At 41.0% G+C, this 17,062-nt stretch overlaps 1 protein-coding gene across 1 annotated transcript; it reads left to right on the top strand.

The window, feature by feature from the left end:
- Window positions 1-981: 981 nt before the first annotated feature.
- On the top strand, window positions 982-12,153 carry LOC122886989 (immunoglobulin lambda-1 light chain-like). Its single transcript, XM_044219782.1, has 7 exons — window positions 982-1,322; window positions 1,415-1,720; window positions 6,928-6,934; window positions 7,777-7,823; window positions 10,529-10,837; window positions 10,943-11,014; window positions 11,639-12,153. Exons 1-7 carry the CDS (start codon window positions 1,280-1,282, stop codon window positions 11,785-11,787), a joined length of 933 nt encoding a protein of 310 aa, XP_044075717.1. The 5' UTR covers window positions 982-1,279; the 3' UTR covers window positions 11,788-12,153.
- Window positions 12,154-17,062: the final 4,909 nt, after the last annotated feature.

The raw sequence follows: 17,062 nt of genomic DNA, 5'->3' as shown, positions 1-17,062 counted from the left end.
CCTCCGCTGGCTTCGTCTTTACAAACGAACCCTCTGAACTTTATTTGACATTCTAGTGGAGATCCCAAAGTTTACAACAACACCAAATCTGTCAGGCTGCATTTTGGGGAAATGTGTCTAAAACGATGCAGCAGACATGTGGAAATGTTCCATCTGATGGAGTCTCGGGTTTGAATATTTCACTCAGTGAAACATCCTGTAGCTTTAATGAAGAGACTGAACAACAGAACACAAAATAAAGATGTGATACTGTGTGTGGAAAAGGGTTCATGTGTCATAGAAATGAAATGATGAAATGAAAGGACAGAAATGTAAGGGGACGTTTAAGGGTTCAAATCACAGCTCAGGAGTTTGGTGGATTTGTAGTTTTGTGTTTTCATCACAGCTGTTCAACAACAGATAACAGTCTGTGTTACTAAATTCACCACCAGCCTGAATGTGTCTGTGGTGACATGAATGTTGTTTTGTATTTCTGCTTCATCGTGACCCAGATTTTTGATCTGCTGTCAGATTCAAACCAAGACGAAGAAACTTCTCACTGAATCAGTTCAGAGAAGCAGAGAAGTCTGGGAAAAGAATCGTTTAGAAACAACGTTAAAATAACGAGAATGAAAGAAAGATAAATAGTGTGAATAATAAATGAATCCCCCTCTGCTGGCTGACGGTAACCTTCATCTTCTCTTTCAACAACAGACACTTGAAGATTGAACACAAACCGAGTTTTGGAGAATGAAGGTCTCAGTCTGACGAACCACACAATGAAAAACAAGAAGCTCTTTCTACGGTTTATACTAGAGATATACAACTACATGTTGCTGCCTTGAATTGATCATTTTCGCTGTTAAAATCAGCCGAGTTTGTCGTTTTCCTTCTTTCTAATGTAGCTGTAGTGATTTGGAATACTTCAGCAGAGGTGATGAAGTGTGATGAAAGCAGAATGAGCTCTGCTGTCACATTAACACCTGTGTACAAACAGTGATGTGTCGGTGATGTGCAGCACAGACAGGATGCAGTCCTCCATCTCTATGGTAACCGTGCGCTGCCTGTTGCTCCTCGGCTCCGCCTCCTCTCCCCTTTGAAACCACACGACAGCTTCAGCTGAGCTGTCAATCGGCAGCAGCGGCCTTATCTGTCCGCCGCAGGGGCTGATGGGAGGTCTGAGGACCTGTTAGAAACCACGCGGCCCTCGTCTGATCTCGCAGCTCGTCCTTGTTTGGCCTCGGCTGCATCAGAGCGCCACTTCTCCCCAGGTTCACCAGAGGAAACGCCACTGCACACAATGCTTTCCCTCCCAGCTGCTGCTCTGTGCTGTCTGTGTTCAGGTGAGTGTTTCCAGCCAATCAGGAGCCAGCAAACTCAACCTGTAACAAACACTGTCACACTGACCTTCATCCATCTGTCTGTTTCTCTACAGCGCTGGTTGCCATGGCAGCAGAGCTGATTCAGGATGATTTAACATGGACCAGGAGAGTTGGTGAAGCTGTCTCCTTCAGCTGTGGAGGAACTGACCAGTGTGATGACAGTTATGTATTCTGGTACCAGAAGAAAGACAAAGAAACATTCACACTGATTCTTGATATTAATAGGCGTAATGGTGACTTAGATTACAGGTACAATCATCCTCAGAAAGATGATTTCTCAGCTGTGAATAAACAGAACGGCTGTGAGTTGAAGATCCAGAAAGCTAACGTCTATCATTCAGCCTCCTACTACTGCTCCTGTCTGAAGAGAGACGCCCACAGTGAGAAATGATCCCTGCAGCCTGAACAAAAACCAACAGATGTCAAACAGTGTTTGTGACAGGAAGAGAGCAGCAAACCACAGCCCAGGTTCACATATTTCACCTCCATCTCAGCCAGAGTCACAAACATACTGAACTGAGGGATTTATTTCATATCAGATTTATTCATATTTCCATCAGATATTCCAGCAGCTTCATTGTTGTTCCACACAGTGAGGACAAACTAGCAGCACAGAAGCACAATGATGAAACAAGGTCAAGAGAAAACAAGAAAAGTGCAAACTAAACACAAACATGATCCAGACGAAATAACAAACATGTTCTATTTTTTAAAGTAATACTTAAACAAACTTTTGTATAATGTAACAACAAATTTCCAGTCAAATGTTCCAGATGAAGATTAAAATCGTCCTCTTTGTTCTGCTGCTGGAATAAAGTCCGTTCCTCGCTCACAATACTAATCTGCTCTTAATGAAAACTCTTCCAGCAGCACTTGTTGTTTAACACCTTTCAGCAGATTTCACCAGATCATTTCACTTTATTACATTTTAAGAGACAAATCTTGGACACACGTCAGGTCAGGATGTTGTCCTTCTAGCAGCGGGTTATTAGGACGCTGGTTTCGTTGCCAGATTTCCAGAAATGTCCTGTGGATGTTTCTGGTTCCCAGAGGATGAATCCTAACATTTATGGTGACCTCCTGACCTTTCCTCTAGCGCCACCATCAGGACAAAAGTTTCTCTAGACCAACACTTCAGCGTCTTCAAAGTTAATGTCTTGACTTTTAATAAACTTACTGAAAACTTTAAGGCTCCCGGAGAATGAAACACTTTGTGACATTTAAAGCTGCACAAATCAATATTTTCATATGAACAAAGGCTGAAATGACTTTGTGGAATGGAGGCGGACTGGTCGTTGGGAGGACCAGGAGGTTTCCCAGCGGCTGTTACACAAACTGATGCAATGAACAAACAAAGGTAGCATGTTAATGCAGGTATAGTGTTAACCATGTTCACCATCTTAGTTTAACGTGTTAGCATGCTAATGTAACCACTCCCTCTGCGCCCCCCGCCTGCAGGAATCTCTACGCCCCCTGGAACTCTGCGCTGTGTTTCAGATGTGTGGTGGGGTGTAGTGGGGAGAGAAGGAAGCATCGGACGCAGGGTTCTGGATCGGGGTTGAGACCTGGTAGCACTTTACTGGCTAACAACAACAACAGCTCTCGTCTCTGCTGCTCAGGGCCGGCTCCACAGTTATTGATATGATATTTCAGTATCGATCTAGCTTACTACGATGCCAACTGGCTCATGCCAGCCAGAAAGCTAATGCGCAAGGTAACCATGACGATGGAACTCTCTGTTTGATTGGCCACTTGCCTCAGTTACGACTTTACGTCCAAACTAGTTGCCCATGTAATCGTGGTGCGACCAGTTTTAGTACCTTACAGACTAACTAGCCGTTACTAAGCCTCGAGTGTCGACTTTCCACCCGGACTTAGGAGAGAACTTACACACAGCTGGTGCAACCCAGTGCAGAACCCTGTTTTTATGGATACAGCGTTAGCCATTATCACTGATACTGGTCAGCGAAACTTCAGCACAATGCCTTACGTTCTAGGAAGGAGCAGTTATTTAGAGAGCTACTGGCCAAAGTCAAAACTGGACTCTGAGTAAACGTTAGGTTCTGCGTTACACTTTGGAAATTATTGGTGACGTTTGATGCTGCTGTTAAACTGAAGAACACCTTTAGGCTACAACTGCATTAAACGTCAATCCAACAACACGAGGGAACGACATCACGGCCACCGAGCCCTTATGTCAGAACCAGCAGTAAATTCCATCTGTACAGACAGATGTTGCAGCCTGTGCATACCGCTGATTATCAGTTATTAATACACACCGGCCTTCCTCTGTGCAGCCTCGCTACAACTAAGGCTACAGAAATGAAATAACTGCCACACAACAGCAGAATAAAACATCACCAAAGCGATAACACAGAGACGTATGAACAAGAAAAACTCCACAGCGGCTGCAGCCACATACACATATTAAAGAGACACACAGTTTCTACACACCGCTCACACACAACGCTACGTTGCTATGCAACACAGAGGTTGTTCATGTCCCTGTCTGTAGTTGTTGAACTCACCTGTCTGAACATCATTCTGTGAGCCTTGTGCGCCGCAAAGTCCTCCACAATCTGCTCTAAGTTCTTTTACTTTGCTTGACCATCCTCAGTGCACAATATAACCAGTCCACTCAGCCTGTCTGTCCCACTGTAACCAGTCCACTCAGTCTGTCTGTCCCACTGCGCTCCTCAAAGTTCATACCAGCAGCTTCTTCTCTGTTGCTGAGCGGCCAGCGCCCACCAGAAGGTGGCGCTCTAGACGACCGCCTGTATGGCCTATGCCTTTAGCCGGCACTGCTGCTGCTGTTCACCACAGTGGTTCCTGGCTCCATAACGGGTAGTGCAAAGTCAACTGTTTTTACAAAAATATATTCAAGAGCAATAAAAAGTAATAAATCTTACAGTGAAAATAATAAATGTTAAAATTAAGATTTCTGTAAATGTAAATTAAACTCTTAGCATATGATTTACTGCTGTGAGCATAAAAATAATTTGTCAAATGAAATATTTGTTAAACAAAAGAGCTGAAGCTTCATCCTGTGGTAATCTGCCACCTTATCCTTAGTTCTGATATTTCAAGATGATGTAAGCCGCCGTCAACACTGCTGACCTTACGGAGTCTGGACATAACAGTCAATAGCGTGAGCCTGGACAACAAGTATATTCACAGGTGTGGAACATAGTCCAGCTCTGTGTTCTCTGTTGTTTCCCCCTTCCTGATGCGTCCCCAACTTGTCCTTGGATGTGTGTGTTTGTGTGTATGTGTGTGTATGTCACCTGGTCTGGCTCCGTGGGTTCCCCACCTGCTGCTGATCACCGGCTCACCTGTCTTCAATCACTCATCAGTCTCCACAGTTAAATACCAGGCTCTCCCACAACACCCACGCCAGATCGTCCACTTGTACGACCACTATGACAAGGCTCCTGAAACTTTCTAGCTAGGTACCATTGCTAAGTGTGTTTTGTTACCTCATTGTAATCCTGTTTTTGCTCTGCCACAGGATTATCCTGTGCCGGTGATCGCAGTTTCCTCTGCTTCTGTCTGGATTCCTGTCTGCCTGCCTGCTTCTCCAGTTACTCACCTTGCTTATCCCCACCAACCTCTCCACGGTGCCAGACCCTTGGGATCCGACCTGCTCCGTGCTCGTGATCATGCTGACGGTCAGTCTCCACACTCCACCACCAAACTCCACTTCATGGTCAACCCCGGTCCACACTGCACCACCTGTCCCTCGTCTCACGGACCTGTCTGCCTGTTCAGATCCACGCCGCCAGACCTACTTCAGTCTCCACTCCCAAATTACCGCTTCCTTCCCTGAATCTTCGAGGACGACACACAAGGCCCCCTCCGAAGATCTTCCCCCTTCCCTGTATACCATTACACCAGAATAAAGAGTGACTTACTTCCACTACTTCTCATGTGTTGTGCATCTGTGGGTTCAAACTAAGATCGTACATTCGACACATCCTGCACTATTTCCACAGAATAAGCGCTCGACCGGTACACAGCAAGCAGCCAAAATTACAGGCAATATTTCAGGACAAAACACGAGTGCTTATTAATCAAACCCACGCCAAAGTGCAGCTTCATGTCTTAATAAACATAAAGAATGAACAGATGAACTGGATGGGTGGTTTTAGTTCTGCTATTTCATGATGATGTAAGCCGCCATCAACACTGCTGACCTTACGGAGTCTGGACATAACAGTCAATAGCGTGAACCTGGACAACACGTATATTCACAGGTGTGGAACATAGTCCAGCTCTAAATTCAGTTTTATGATACAGAGATTCTGGACCCAAAAGCACGACTGACACAGAGAGAGATGAAGTGATGAGTTTCAGTTTGTCGTAAAAGCGAAGAGACACCAGGTGTGTAGAAGGAACCAGCGGGAGCCGGTGGACTGGCCGATGACAGCAGGCTGAGGTGGAGAACCCGTGGTAAGCAGTTGCTGGAGGAGCCGGTGAAGAGTTGGAGGCAGGTGTCCGTTGACGGGGTAAGCCTGGACACAGGAATTCAGAAAGTTAGTCAGGGGTTCAGAAAAACAAGCAAGACAATCTTTCAATGAACACTAGTCAGCGGCCGAAGCGTAATTCCATGTGGTACATGTAGCACAAACAATATAGCAGCATTTAAGTTAAGGTATATGAGGGGACAGTGGAATCAGCGGAGGGCAGAGTTCAGTAGGAAGACAGCTCTGGGGAAAAAAGCTGTTTCTCAGTCTGCTGGTCCTTGTCCGGAGGCACCTGAGGCGCCTGCAGGAAGGCAGGGGAGAAAACAGTCTCTGGGCGGGGTGAGAGGAGTCCTTAAGAATGCTGCGGGCTCGACGCAGACAGCGTTTCCTCTGGATATCCTCAATGGCTGGAAGTGGAGCCCCTGTGATGCGCTGGGCAGTTTTCACCACCCGCTCCAGTGCCCAGCAGAGCAGTTCCCATACCAGACTGTGACACAGTTGGTTAGGATGCTGTCTACTGTGCAGCGATAGAAGTTCACCAGGATAGCTGAGGACTGCCTTGAAGCTGGAGACACGCTCAACAGCCATCCTGTTAATGTGGATGGGGTCATGTGTGCCTCCTCTCTCCTTCCTGAAGTCCACGATGAGCTCCTTTGTCTTGGAGGTGTTAAGGAGCAAGTTATTGTCTGAGCACCATGTGGCCAGGTGCTGGACCTCCTCCCTGTAGGCAGTCTCATCGTTGTTGCTGATGAGCCCAATCACCGTGGTATCGTCTGCAAACTTGATGATGGCGTTAGATCCATGCAAAAGCAAATTAATTTGACAACACATGTGCTGCAAATACACATGACACAACCAAATACAGAAACACGCTGCAAACACAAGGCGACAACGGAAGTGTTTCCAGAGGACACTAAAAGGTTTGTGACTCATGAAGTCGAATCCATTTCATCCGTTCATTGTTTTCCTGTTGTTTTGTTTTGTACTGTTTCTACACTTTGCACAGTCTGATCTACAGTATTTGTCATTACAATGCTTGGCCTTCTGTAGCCTATACCTTCGGATATTTCAGGTCTAACAATGCCTATATGATTACCATGCAGGCTACAGGTTGTCTGTCAACACTGGAGGTGGGATAGTGAAGGTTAATATCTGTCATAAACACTAAATCTCCTCATAAATCATTAAAATTACTGATAGAATTCTACTTTATCGCTCTGCAAGACCTCATGAGACTCATGCAGAGTTTTTGCAGTGTGTTTCTGTATTTGGAGCGTGTTTTCTAAATGCTGTGTATGTGTTGTCAAATTAATGAAGATCTATATTATAGATAGACTGTAAACATATATGAAGAATATGAATCAGGAGGACATCGAGCAACTTCCAGGTGCCACAAAACAGACAGAAAGTCCGAATGTCATCAGTTCTGCAGGTATTTGGTCATGAACCAAAGTACTGGACAGATTAAAGTTCGACCTGTCAGAGGGTCACCAAAGATATTACAGTTCATCCTGGGAACATGAATGTCTGAACCAAATTAAATGGTAATCCATCCAATAGCTGAGATATTTCAGTCTGAACCTAAAACATCGACCTGCTGGTGGCGCTAGATAAAGAGTCAGAATCAACAAAGTGAATTAATGAAGTTAATCCTCTGGGGACCGAGAATGTCTTAACAAAATTTCATGTCAATCCATCCATCCATTCTTTGGTCCAGGTCCAGTCCATCTGTACTAAAGCAGTGGACCGACAGACATTAGCATCCATAGAGCAGCACTGCTAGTGTGTCTAAAGAGACAATAAAAGAAGAGACAGTCATGTTGATATGAACATCAGAGAAACACATCATGGAGCTGAAATATGATCCTGGTTCATAATTTGGACTCGTTCACCTCAGCTGACACATTCAGCAGCAGACAGGTTTTTGTATCAGTCTGTTTCACTGTGGGGAGTTATGGCTACTACATCTTTGGCTCTGGAACTAAATTGTATGTAACAGGTAAGAATAAACATTCATTTTCCTTCAGTTGTTTTATTGAACAAGTTGAAAATGTGTTTTAATGAGTTTCTGCTGCTTCAGGCTTTACATGTTAGTTTTTTTATAATTAGCAGAGAATTCTTGCAGCCATGCAGCTGTTGTTACATAAAAAAGGTTCATGATTCCTGAAAAGATGTTGAAATCTCACTGCACAGCTGAAGTTAGTCTTTATTTCTGCATGAGAAAAATAATTGTATTTTAGAGCTAAAAACAGTCTGATAATGTTAATATTACAGTCTAGAGATTTTATAACCTCTTAATAATAATCTTTAAAATCAAGATGATCTGTGACGTGAAATCTATTTTAATATGTGTTTGCAAATGTATTTTGAAATACATTTAGTGCTAAATACTTTATATTGTATAGGACAATAATTATACTGTATATTTTAACAGGTAAAATGGATGTTATGGTAATTATATTTAATATGATGAGAAATATGTTCTTTAGCACAAAACATGTTAATGCGTGAAGGCAAAAGAGATTTTAAATCATTTTACAATAAATAGAATTCATGTACACTAATTTATATTTTTGTATTAGATAGGATATATGATGTATGATAGCACACACACATCTTAATACACATTTACTATAAACCTTAATAGTGTATGATACTTAACATGATTTCAAATATATAATAGTAAATATTTTGGTGGTGATTATAATGTATTAGTTATTATACATACATGCAGATATACTTATATTTTAATGTTGTAATACATAATGTGTAAATATATTATAGTTTTAACAGGAAAGTATTATATTACATTATAATATAATAACTATTTCCTTCACGTGTAACGTATCAGAACACATCATGGTGATTGTGTTTCATTTCAAGGTTAAAACCTATAAAATTGATTTATTGATTAGTTTTGTACTCATTACAGCGGAGTGTATGGTGGTAAATATATAATATAACACACTATACATATTGTAATAATTTGTACTGACAATTGTATTTTTTATATATATATATATATATATATATATATATATATATATATATATATATATATATATATATATATATTAACGCTGTACTGCCTTTTGACCCTCACAGCCTCCCATTTCTGAATATTTGAATTTCTGTTTTTGTAATATCTGATGACATGTTTGTGGTGAATCAAACGAGGAGCTGAAGTTTGTATAATGCTGCAGTTTGTGGTGAGAACATACTTTCAGGAAGCAGAGCCACATGTGGTGCAGTGCCAGAAAAGACTCCAATAAATGGGATTATTTAACAACTTTAAATCGAGATAACTTGTTAAAAAATATAAGCATGTGCACGAAGCTCTAAAGAAGCATAACTGATGAGGTTAAAATACAGGTTTCATTTTTATCTGTATTCCTAAACAGCATTTTGTGAAGTATCGAGTGGAAAAGGGTGGAAGTAAGAAATAACACGAAGACAATAACATGTGTTCATACAAACATGTTGTATTTCTTCTACAAAGGCAGAGGGCAGAAAATGTGGAAGCTACGAGCGACTTCTTCCTGAGGCTGCAGCCAGAAAGTTCAGGAAATGAAAATCAAGGTTCACAGAATAACAGGTTGAAAAACAACTGAATTATTACATAATGAAAAAAACATTAGAATATTCTAATACAACTTTTCTAACGTATATGAGGCAACAAACCATATCTGTGACCGATTTGTTTGATTAATAGATAATATCAGAAGACTCCAATCTTCTAAAAAACAACATAAAATAACATCATTCATGCAGCAGAAGTTTAACCAAGAAGAAAGAAACTATTTTCTTTTATATGAGGGCAAGATTTACAATGATTTAACAAAGTATTATTTGTTATTATATTATATTATTAGTATGTTCTATTACATTATTTATTATTCATTATTTTGCTGTAATATTATGAGAATTTGACTTCATCCATTAAAATCAATAATAATAATAAGGTTTATTTCTATCGCGCCTTTAGAAATCAGAGTTACAAGGTGCTTCACAAAATACAACACCATACAGATAAAAAAAAATACAAAAGAACAGCATTAAAAAGTGCAAATAGTTAAACATAGAAAGATAAAATATTTATAAATTAAGACTCTGGAGTGGCCTAGTCAAAGTCCTGACCTGAATCCTATTGAGATGCTGTGGCATGACCTTAAAAAGGCAGTTCATGCTCGAAAACCCTCCAATGTGGCTGAATTACAACAATTCTGCAAAGATGAGTGGGCCAAAATTCCTCCACAGCGCTGTAAAAGACTCACTGCAAGTTATCGCAAACGTTTGATTGCAGTTGTTGCTGCTAAGGGTGGAGCAACCAGTTATTAGGTTTAGGGGGCAATCACTTTTTCACACAGGGCCATGTAGGTTTGGATTTTGTTTTCCCTTAAAAATAACAACCTTCATTTAAAAATGTTGTATTTACTTGTGTTATCTTTGACTAATATTTAAATTTGTTTGATGATCTGAAACATTTAAGTGTGACAAACATGCAAAAAAATAAGAAATCAGGAAGGGGGCAAACACTTTTTCACACCACTGTATGTAATGAACTTTGTGCTGTATTGACAAGTAGTTTAGTGATCAGAGTCCATGTAGTTTCCAGAATCAGACTGAATGCAGTGCAGTGCTGGAAGCTGCTGCTGACTGTGTGAATGTGTGCCTGTGCTGCTTGTTGCTGCTGTCAAACTTCAGATGAGCAGGTGGTGAAGCCCGTGGTGAGCGTGTACCCAGCAGCATCCAGAGCCCACCTGGAGGGGAAGAGCTCCCTGCTGTGTCTGGCCTCAGCCATGTTTCCTCCTCTGGTCCAGATCTCCTGGAAAAGACGAAAGGAGAATGGTCCTCTGGAGGATCTGCCCCCTGCTGAGGGAGAGCAGCTGGAGCTCAGAGAGTCGGGACGCACCGCCGCCATCAGAGTGATTGATCGGGATGCTCTCCACACATATAAATACCGCTGCTACGTCCAGCACGAGGGGGGCACAGTGGAGGCCCAAACAGAACAAGGTAATGAAGGCTTGGTGACTGTGTTCAGCAGTGATTCAGCTTCATGTCAAAGAGAGCAGAGGAGCAGAGGACTGACATTTCTTTTTGACTCCTTTTCTGTTTCAGAGGTTCCAGCTCGAGCATCCTGTCCTCCAGAGAGAGAGCCAGCAGACCTGAGAGCTCTGCAGCAAGCTGACTGTAAGATCACCTGCTGCCTCTCTGCAAGGACAGCTCCAATGTTCTGCTGAAGTTAGGGCTGCATATAAAACTCAACTAATCCCATTTACAACTCATAATAACCTGTGTCTTTTTATATTTGGACTTTCCATTTGATCCTTGAATGACTTTAAATGTCAGAAATTGTAGTAATCTCTGAATTCCAAAGTTAATTGTAGCTCTAAACTTGGTAGAAAAGGTTTCAGTCGTAGTCATCTGGAAACTGTTTTCAGAATCAAGACGTTTCGGCTCCCATCCGGAAGTCATTCTCAATTGTGAAAAAATTGGACGGGAACTGAGCTCTAAACTTGAAAAAGGAAGTCAGATCCTGTTTAGGGCCCCTAAAAAGCTTGGTCGGGCCCTGACTTGTTGTAGTTAATAAGGGCCTTTGAGCTTTCATTCAAATTGTAGCCGACCCCTGTCTTCATGTACAGCTGGTTGTCCCGTCTGTTATACTGATGAAAATCTGATGATATTCTGATGAAATTTACACAGTTGAACAGACTGAAACAGTGTGGCAAGAAGAATGACCTGTCTCTCTGTCTGTGTGTCTGTCTGTCTCTCCGTCTGTCTCTCTGTGTGTCTGTGTGTCTGTGTGTCTGTCAGTGTCCTTCCAGTCTCAGTGCAGGGTGAAGCTGCTCTGTTTGCTGTACACAGGGCTGATAGTGAAGAGTCTGGTGTACTGCTGTGGACTCTCTCTGCTGATGATCCTCAGAAACAAGGGACCGTCCACCAACTGCACACATGCTGACTGACTGTTTTCTGCTCCCCTTTTCTCACCATCAAATCTCATCAATTCATCTCATTTATCACTTTGATCAGCTGTCTGAAATGTCAATTATGACGTGTTGTGGTTGGTTTTTAAAATGTAGATTTTTATGCACAGCTAATTATAAATTCTTTAGTATACTGTTTAATAGTTTATTTCCTCTTTTACTTGTCACTTGTATAATAATAGAAAATGAAGCTGAATCATTAGCTGTCTGGTAGATATTTTATTGTTTATAGTATTTTTCTGTTCTCGTGTTTCTTTTTAATACATTATGCAGAGTGAGGCAGGTTTGTCAAAGTATTTCAGTGTAACATTCTCAATAAACTGAAAAATCACAGTCTGTTTTATAAACATCCTTTTTTATGGATTTCATAGCAAATAATCAGAAACAGAATCAACTTCATTGGCCATGTATGTTGACACCTACAAGTAATGTGACTCTGGTTGTAAGTAGCTCTCAATATACTTTCACACAGCAGCAAGAACAAATATACAGGAAGATATGAATATAAGCATACAGCTAAACAAGGACAACAAAGATAAACAAAGATAAGTAAACACAAACATATAGCTATTATATATAAGTCAATAGGTATGGGTGTGCAACCAGGTTCAGTGCTGACCCCCTTTTATAATTGTGTCAGTGTTGATGTAAAACTCTACGCTGATGACACTGTTGTTTCCACATATGAACAAACAGCAGAGCGAGCTGCTGTGAAGCTACAACTGCTATAAAATGATCACACAGCGGCTTCATCAGTCGGGCTGAACTCTGAATGTTGGCAACATGACGGCTGTGTTTATTTTTTCCAAATCATCAAAATGCCACTTAAGTTTTACATCTTTATCAAGATGAAATGGATTGGTATAGTTACTGATTATACGTGAACTAAGATTTACATTTATGTAACACATTTCAAGACAGAACCACAAAATGCTTCACAAAGAAAGACAAATGTTATACTTTTTATTTTCATGAAGTTATATGATATAATTTACAATCAAATTCTAATTCAAAACCTGTTAAAAATGAAAGAAATGAACAGATACATTTGAACAATTAGAACTTGTCTTTGTATTGAAGTTGTATAAAATGTATGCGCGCTATGATCCACGTGTCCTAATATGTTGTATTATGTTACACGTTGGGGTCAGGCTGGTCATTAAACTTTGAAGAATCAATAACAAGTCTGGATACGACGTCATTATTGCGTAATCTCTAAAAATATTGTTAAATAACTAATTACACCAGAATCATTCAGCAGTGCAAACGTGTTTTGACAGCATTCACAGACCATTACACAATACATCAGTGTAGTTATGTTTGTAAGCCAGAGGAAAATAGAAGTGAAGTTTAAAAACATGCTTCATGCCACAGTGATGTGACACATAACGGCCGGTGTGAGTGAAGCACAGACAGCTACACTGATAAAAAGTGAAGCTAGAACGTAACTGGCAGGAGATCAGTGGGTCAGTGGGGTTAACGAGGTGAACTATTTTAAACTGAGCACCGATTGAGACGGACAGATGACTCTGACGGGTCTGACAGCAGGTTTCTCATCAACTGTAACCTAATTATGAGACCAACATGAGGTGAACCAACATGGACGCTGTAGTTCTGCTTCAAAAAGAGATGCAGCTGTTTGTTTGAGGGGGTGAAACAACAAGATGACTTGTTTGTCTCCGAGGTTTGTGTTTCCGTCTGAGTGGTTTGTGTTCTGTTGGTCTGATCAATGATAACAGATGGACGACATATTTTTGTAAATGTTGCAGTCGAGGAGTCGCTGCTTAAAATCCTCTCATGGTCATTTAAACACTTTGAGGGCAGAAACTTCAAATTTCTCTAAAACTGTATTTTTTAAAGAGGAGAAATTTATGAGAGGATGGAAGATTTCAGAAACACCAACATTTAAGAATAGTTTTTTCTTTAGTTGCAAAAACTATTTCAGATGAGAAATGGACAATAAAAGAATTAAAAACAAAGTAATAAAAATAAAATTCATAATATATAATAATGATATATTACTAAATGTTATTGTATATGATAGCAGTGTTATTCATTTGGGTTTTAGTAGTTAATTAATAATTAATTATGATTAAAGTGGAATACATGAGAAAATAAACTTGAAGCACACTGGCAAATATATGTGTGAACTTTTGTTTTTTATTTCTCTTTTATTTTTGCTGAAAAAGACACAACATTTCTTTGCTCTATTCTTACAAATAATCAGAAGGATGTTTATGTACATCAGGTGTTTGTGTTGTTTTGTATATATAGCACATGGTTGTTTGCGTTTGTTATTGTCTTCACTAAATATTTAACAACTGTGATTTAAATTGGTATTAAATTTTTATTTCTGTATTACACTTTTGTGCTTTATTTTTAACATTTTTACTTTTTGTGTCTGCCTTTTCTGTGTATAATGAATCGATAATTATTATTGTTATTATTAATATTATGTCCACCAACACCTCACTCAAATATCCAACAGTTTTTTTTGCCTGCTGCCGTTTTGACGCTTTGTCTTGTTATTATTCCCATGTGAACACTCTGCTGACTGACGGCACTGTTAGAATCAGTGTGAGGTAATAAAGTGGGATCAGAGCAGACTGCAGGAGGTTGAACATCTCTCCTTTATTTTCAGTTTCTCAGCTCTGAGTTCAGGATTCGAGCTGTTTCTCTCACAGATTAATAACACAGATGGAAGCTGAGACAGCGAGTACTGAGCGCTGAAATCAAACTGAACTTCCTGGAACGATTCTTGAACCAGAGTCGACGGTTGAAACTGTCATTGTTTTATTAATGTGAAAAGGCGCAGCTAACGGTGAGGAGGCTGCAGAGCAGAAACCCACACAGCCCGTCTGCTGCAGGAAAGGAAGTGTTGATTCGCTGGCAACAGTTTTTATGAGTCCTAATAACCACTGAGAACAGATTCATATCTGCTGCTGTACACACTCATCAACTCCTCTCTCTCTCTGTAGCTGTCCAAATATATAATGCTCAAGTATATAATGAAGTACTATCTCCATCTCTATTTATTTTTTTGGAGCTGCCTTCAGTTCTATTAATTTAAACTATAAAGACAAACTGCAGCTTATGTGCTTATTTGATACTTTCTGAAAACCTTTCTCAAATCTCCTTCAGATTGAATAACACTGTCAAACCAAACCAGACCAACATCAGTCTGTTCCTTTAAGAAGCTTAAGGATACATTTAATATTATTTTAAGGGATGTTTGTTCTATTATGTATGATATAACTCTGAAGAGTTCGATCATCTTTAGCATGAAAAACTGCTGGAAGAATGACAACATATTGCAGCTGTATCACCAGACAAGACATGTCTGACATTACAAGTCTCTTTACGGTGTTAGAAAGGTGCCACACCAGTAAATCAGCTCTTCCACCACGGCTGTGTGATAGATTTCAAATGAAAGTTTATCATATTTGGTGGATGCCTGCATCTGCTGCTGGTGCTGACATTAAACATCACAGAGAAACACCACCACCCTGTGGTTAGTCAGAGAAGGTGCAGGGATATCCAGATGATGCAAACGATAGTCGCCATGACGACATGATGATGCTCTTAACGCTTATCTTGCTGGTCAAAAAACACAGTGACATCTAGTGGATAAAAACACACAACAGTAAATGACTAGTATTACTAGCATTGTTGTTGGTACTCCTAAAAATTATCCAAATACTATTTCTACTGTAACTAATACAATACAGTAAATTTTATAAAAACAAATAGGCCCACAGCTGCTGCTACAACAAATATTACTACTACTTCTACAACATACAAGATTTATTTATCATTTTACAACACAGGGTGGTGAACATAGATTTGGGTTGCAGTTTCCTTTGTGCTAGTCACAAAAACAAACATTGCATTCAAAAATTATATACAGTATATTAGTGAATAAATAATTAGTAATAGAAATATAGCTATTTTACATGGTGGAGTGCTGAGGATGAATTTAGTCTGACAGCCTGAGAGAAGAAGCTGCTCTGTGGTCTGGTGGTATGACAGCCGATACTTCGGTATCTCTTTCCAGACGGCAGCAGGGTGAGCAGGCTGTGGCTGGGGGGGGGGTTTAATCCCCCGCTGCAGACCCCTCCGGTCCTGGGCCGTGCACATGCCATGCCAGTTTGTGGTGTGTACAGTCAGGATGCTTTCTGTTGCTCCTCTGTAAAAGTTAAGAAGAACTTGGCACAGGGATTTAGCCTTCTTCACTTTCCTTTAGAAATACAGCCGTTTCTGAGCTTTCTTTACCAGGTGGAGATGTGAGAGGACCATGTCAGGTTCTCCGTGATGCTGATTCCCAGGAACCTAAAACTGTTCACCTGCTCCACCTCAGCTCCACTGATGTAGACAGCAGGTTGTTCTCTGTGCACCACGCTGCAAGATTGTTGATTTCCTCCCGATATGAAGTCTCATCGTTGTTTATAATCCGGCCAGTAATGTTGTCCACAAACTACACCACAGAGTTATCTCCATGTCGGGGGCTGCAGTCGTGGGTGTACAGCGTGAACAGGAGGGGGCTGAGCACACATCCCTGGGGGGCTCCGGTGTTGAGCACTAGAGTGGAGGAGGTGTGACCGCCAAGCCCAACTGTCTGGGGTCCGTTTGTAATGAAGTCCAATATCCAATTACAGAGTGTGGTACTCAAGCCCAGAGTGCTGCGTTTTCCAATCAGTTTCATGGGGGAGACTGTATTGAATGCTGAACTGAAATCAACAAACAGCATCCTGATGTAGGTGGTGTTGTTCTCAAGGTGTGTGAAGACTGGGCAGTGGAGATGGCATCCTATGTGGATCTGTTGGCTCTGAAAGCAAACTGGTGAAGGTCCAGACTGGCTGGGATGTTGGTCCAGAACCAGTTTCTCAAAGCACTTCATCTGAATGGGGGTGAGAGCTGCAGGGCGGTAACCATTTAGACTAGACACTGAAGACCTTTTTGGTATAGGGACGATGGTGGCTGTCTTGAAGCAGGTGGGAACACTCTCCTGTGACAGTGATATGTTAAAAATGTCAGTAATGACGTCAACTAGCTGGTTGGCACATGCTCTTAGTACACGGCCAGGGATGTCATCAGGCCCAGCAGCTTCACTCATATTCACTCTCAGCAGGATTCTTCTCACATCCGCTGTGGATGCTGACAGTCTCCGGACCTCTGGAGGCGGAGTAGACTTTACAGCTGACTCTTTGTTGGGGAGATCAAAATGTTGGGATTCACAAAAGTTAAAGGGGCACCA

Source organism: Siniperca chuatsi, linkage group LG13 (assembly GCF_020085105.1).
Source record: "Siniperca chuatsi isolate FFG_IHB_CAS linkage group LG13, ASM2008510v1, whole genome shotgun sequence".
In the NCBI taxonomy this organism is placed as follows: Eukaryota; Metazoa; Chordata; class Actinopteri; order Centrarchiformes; family Sinipercidae; genus Siniperca; species Siniperca chuatsi.
The sequence above is the reverse complement of the archived record's forward strand: the minus strand, read 5'-3'. Positions and strand labels throughout refer to the sequence as shown.

Excerpts from the sequence above, each read along its gene's own strand:
- LOC122886989 (XM_044219782.1), top strand. The coding sequence starts at position 1,280 with ATGCTTTCCCTCCCAGCTGCTGCTCTGTGCTGTCTGTGTTCAG. Across the intron at positions 1,323-1,414 it reads TCTGTGCTGTCTGTGTTCAG|CGCTGGTTGCCATGGCAGCA; the intron begins GTGAGTGTTTCC and ends GTTTCTCTACAG. Across the intron at positions 10,838-10,942 it reads GGAGGCCCAAACAGAACAAG|AGGTTCCAGCTCGAGCATCC; the intron begins GTAATGAAGGCT and ends TTTCTGTTTCAG.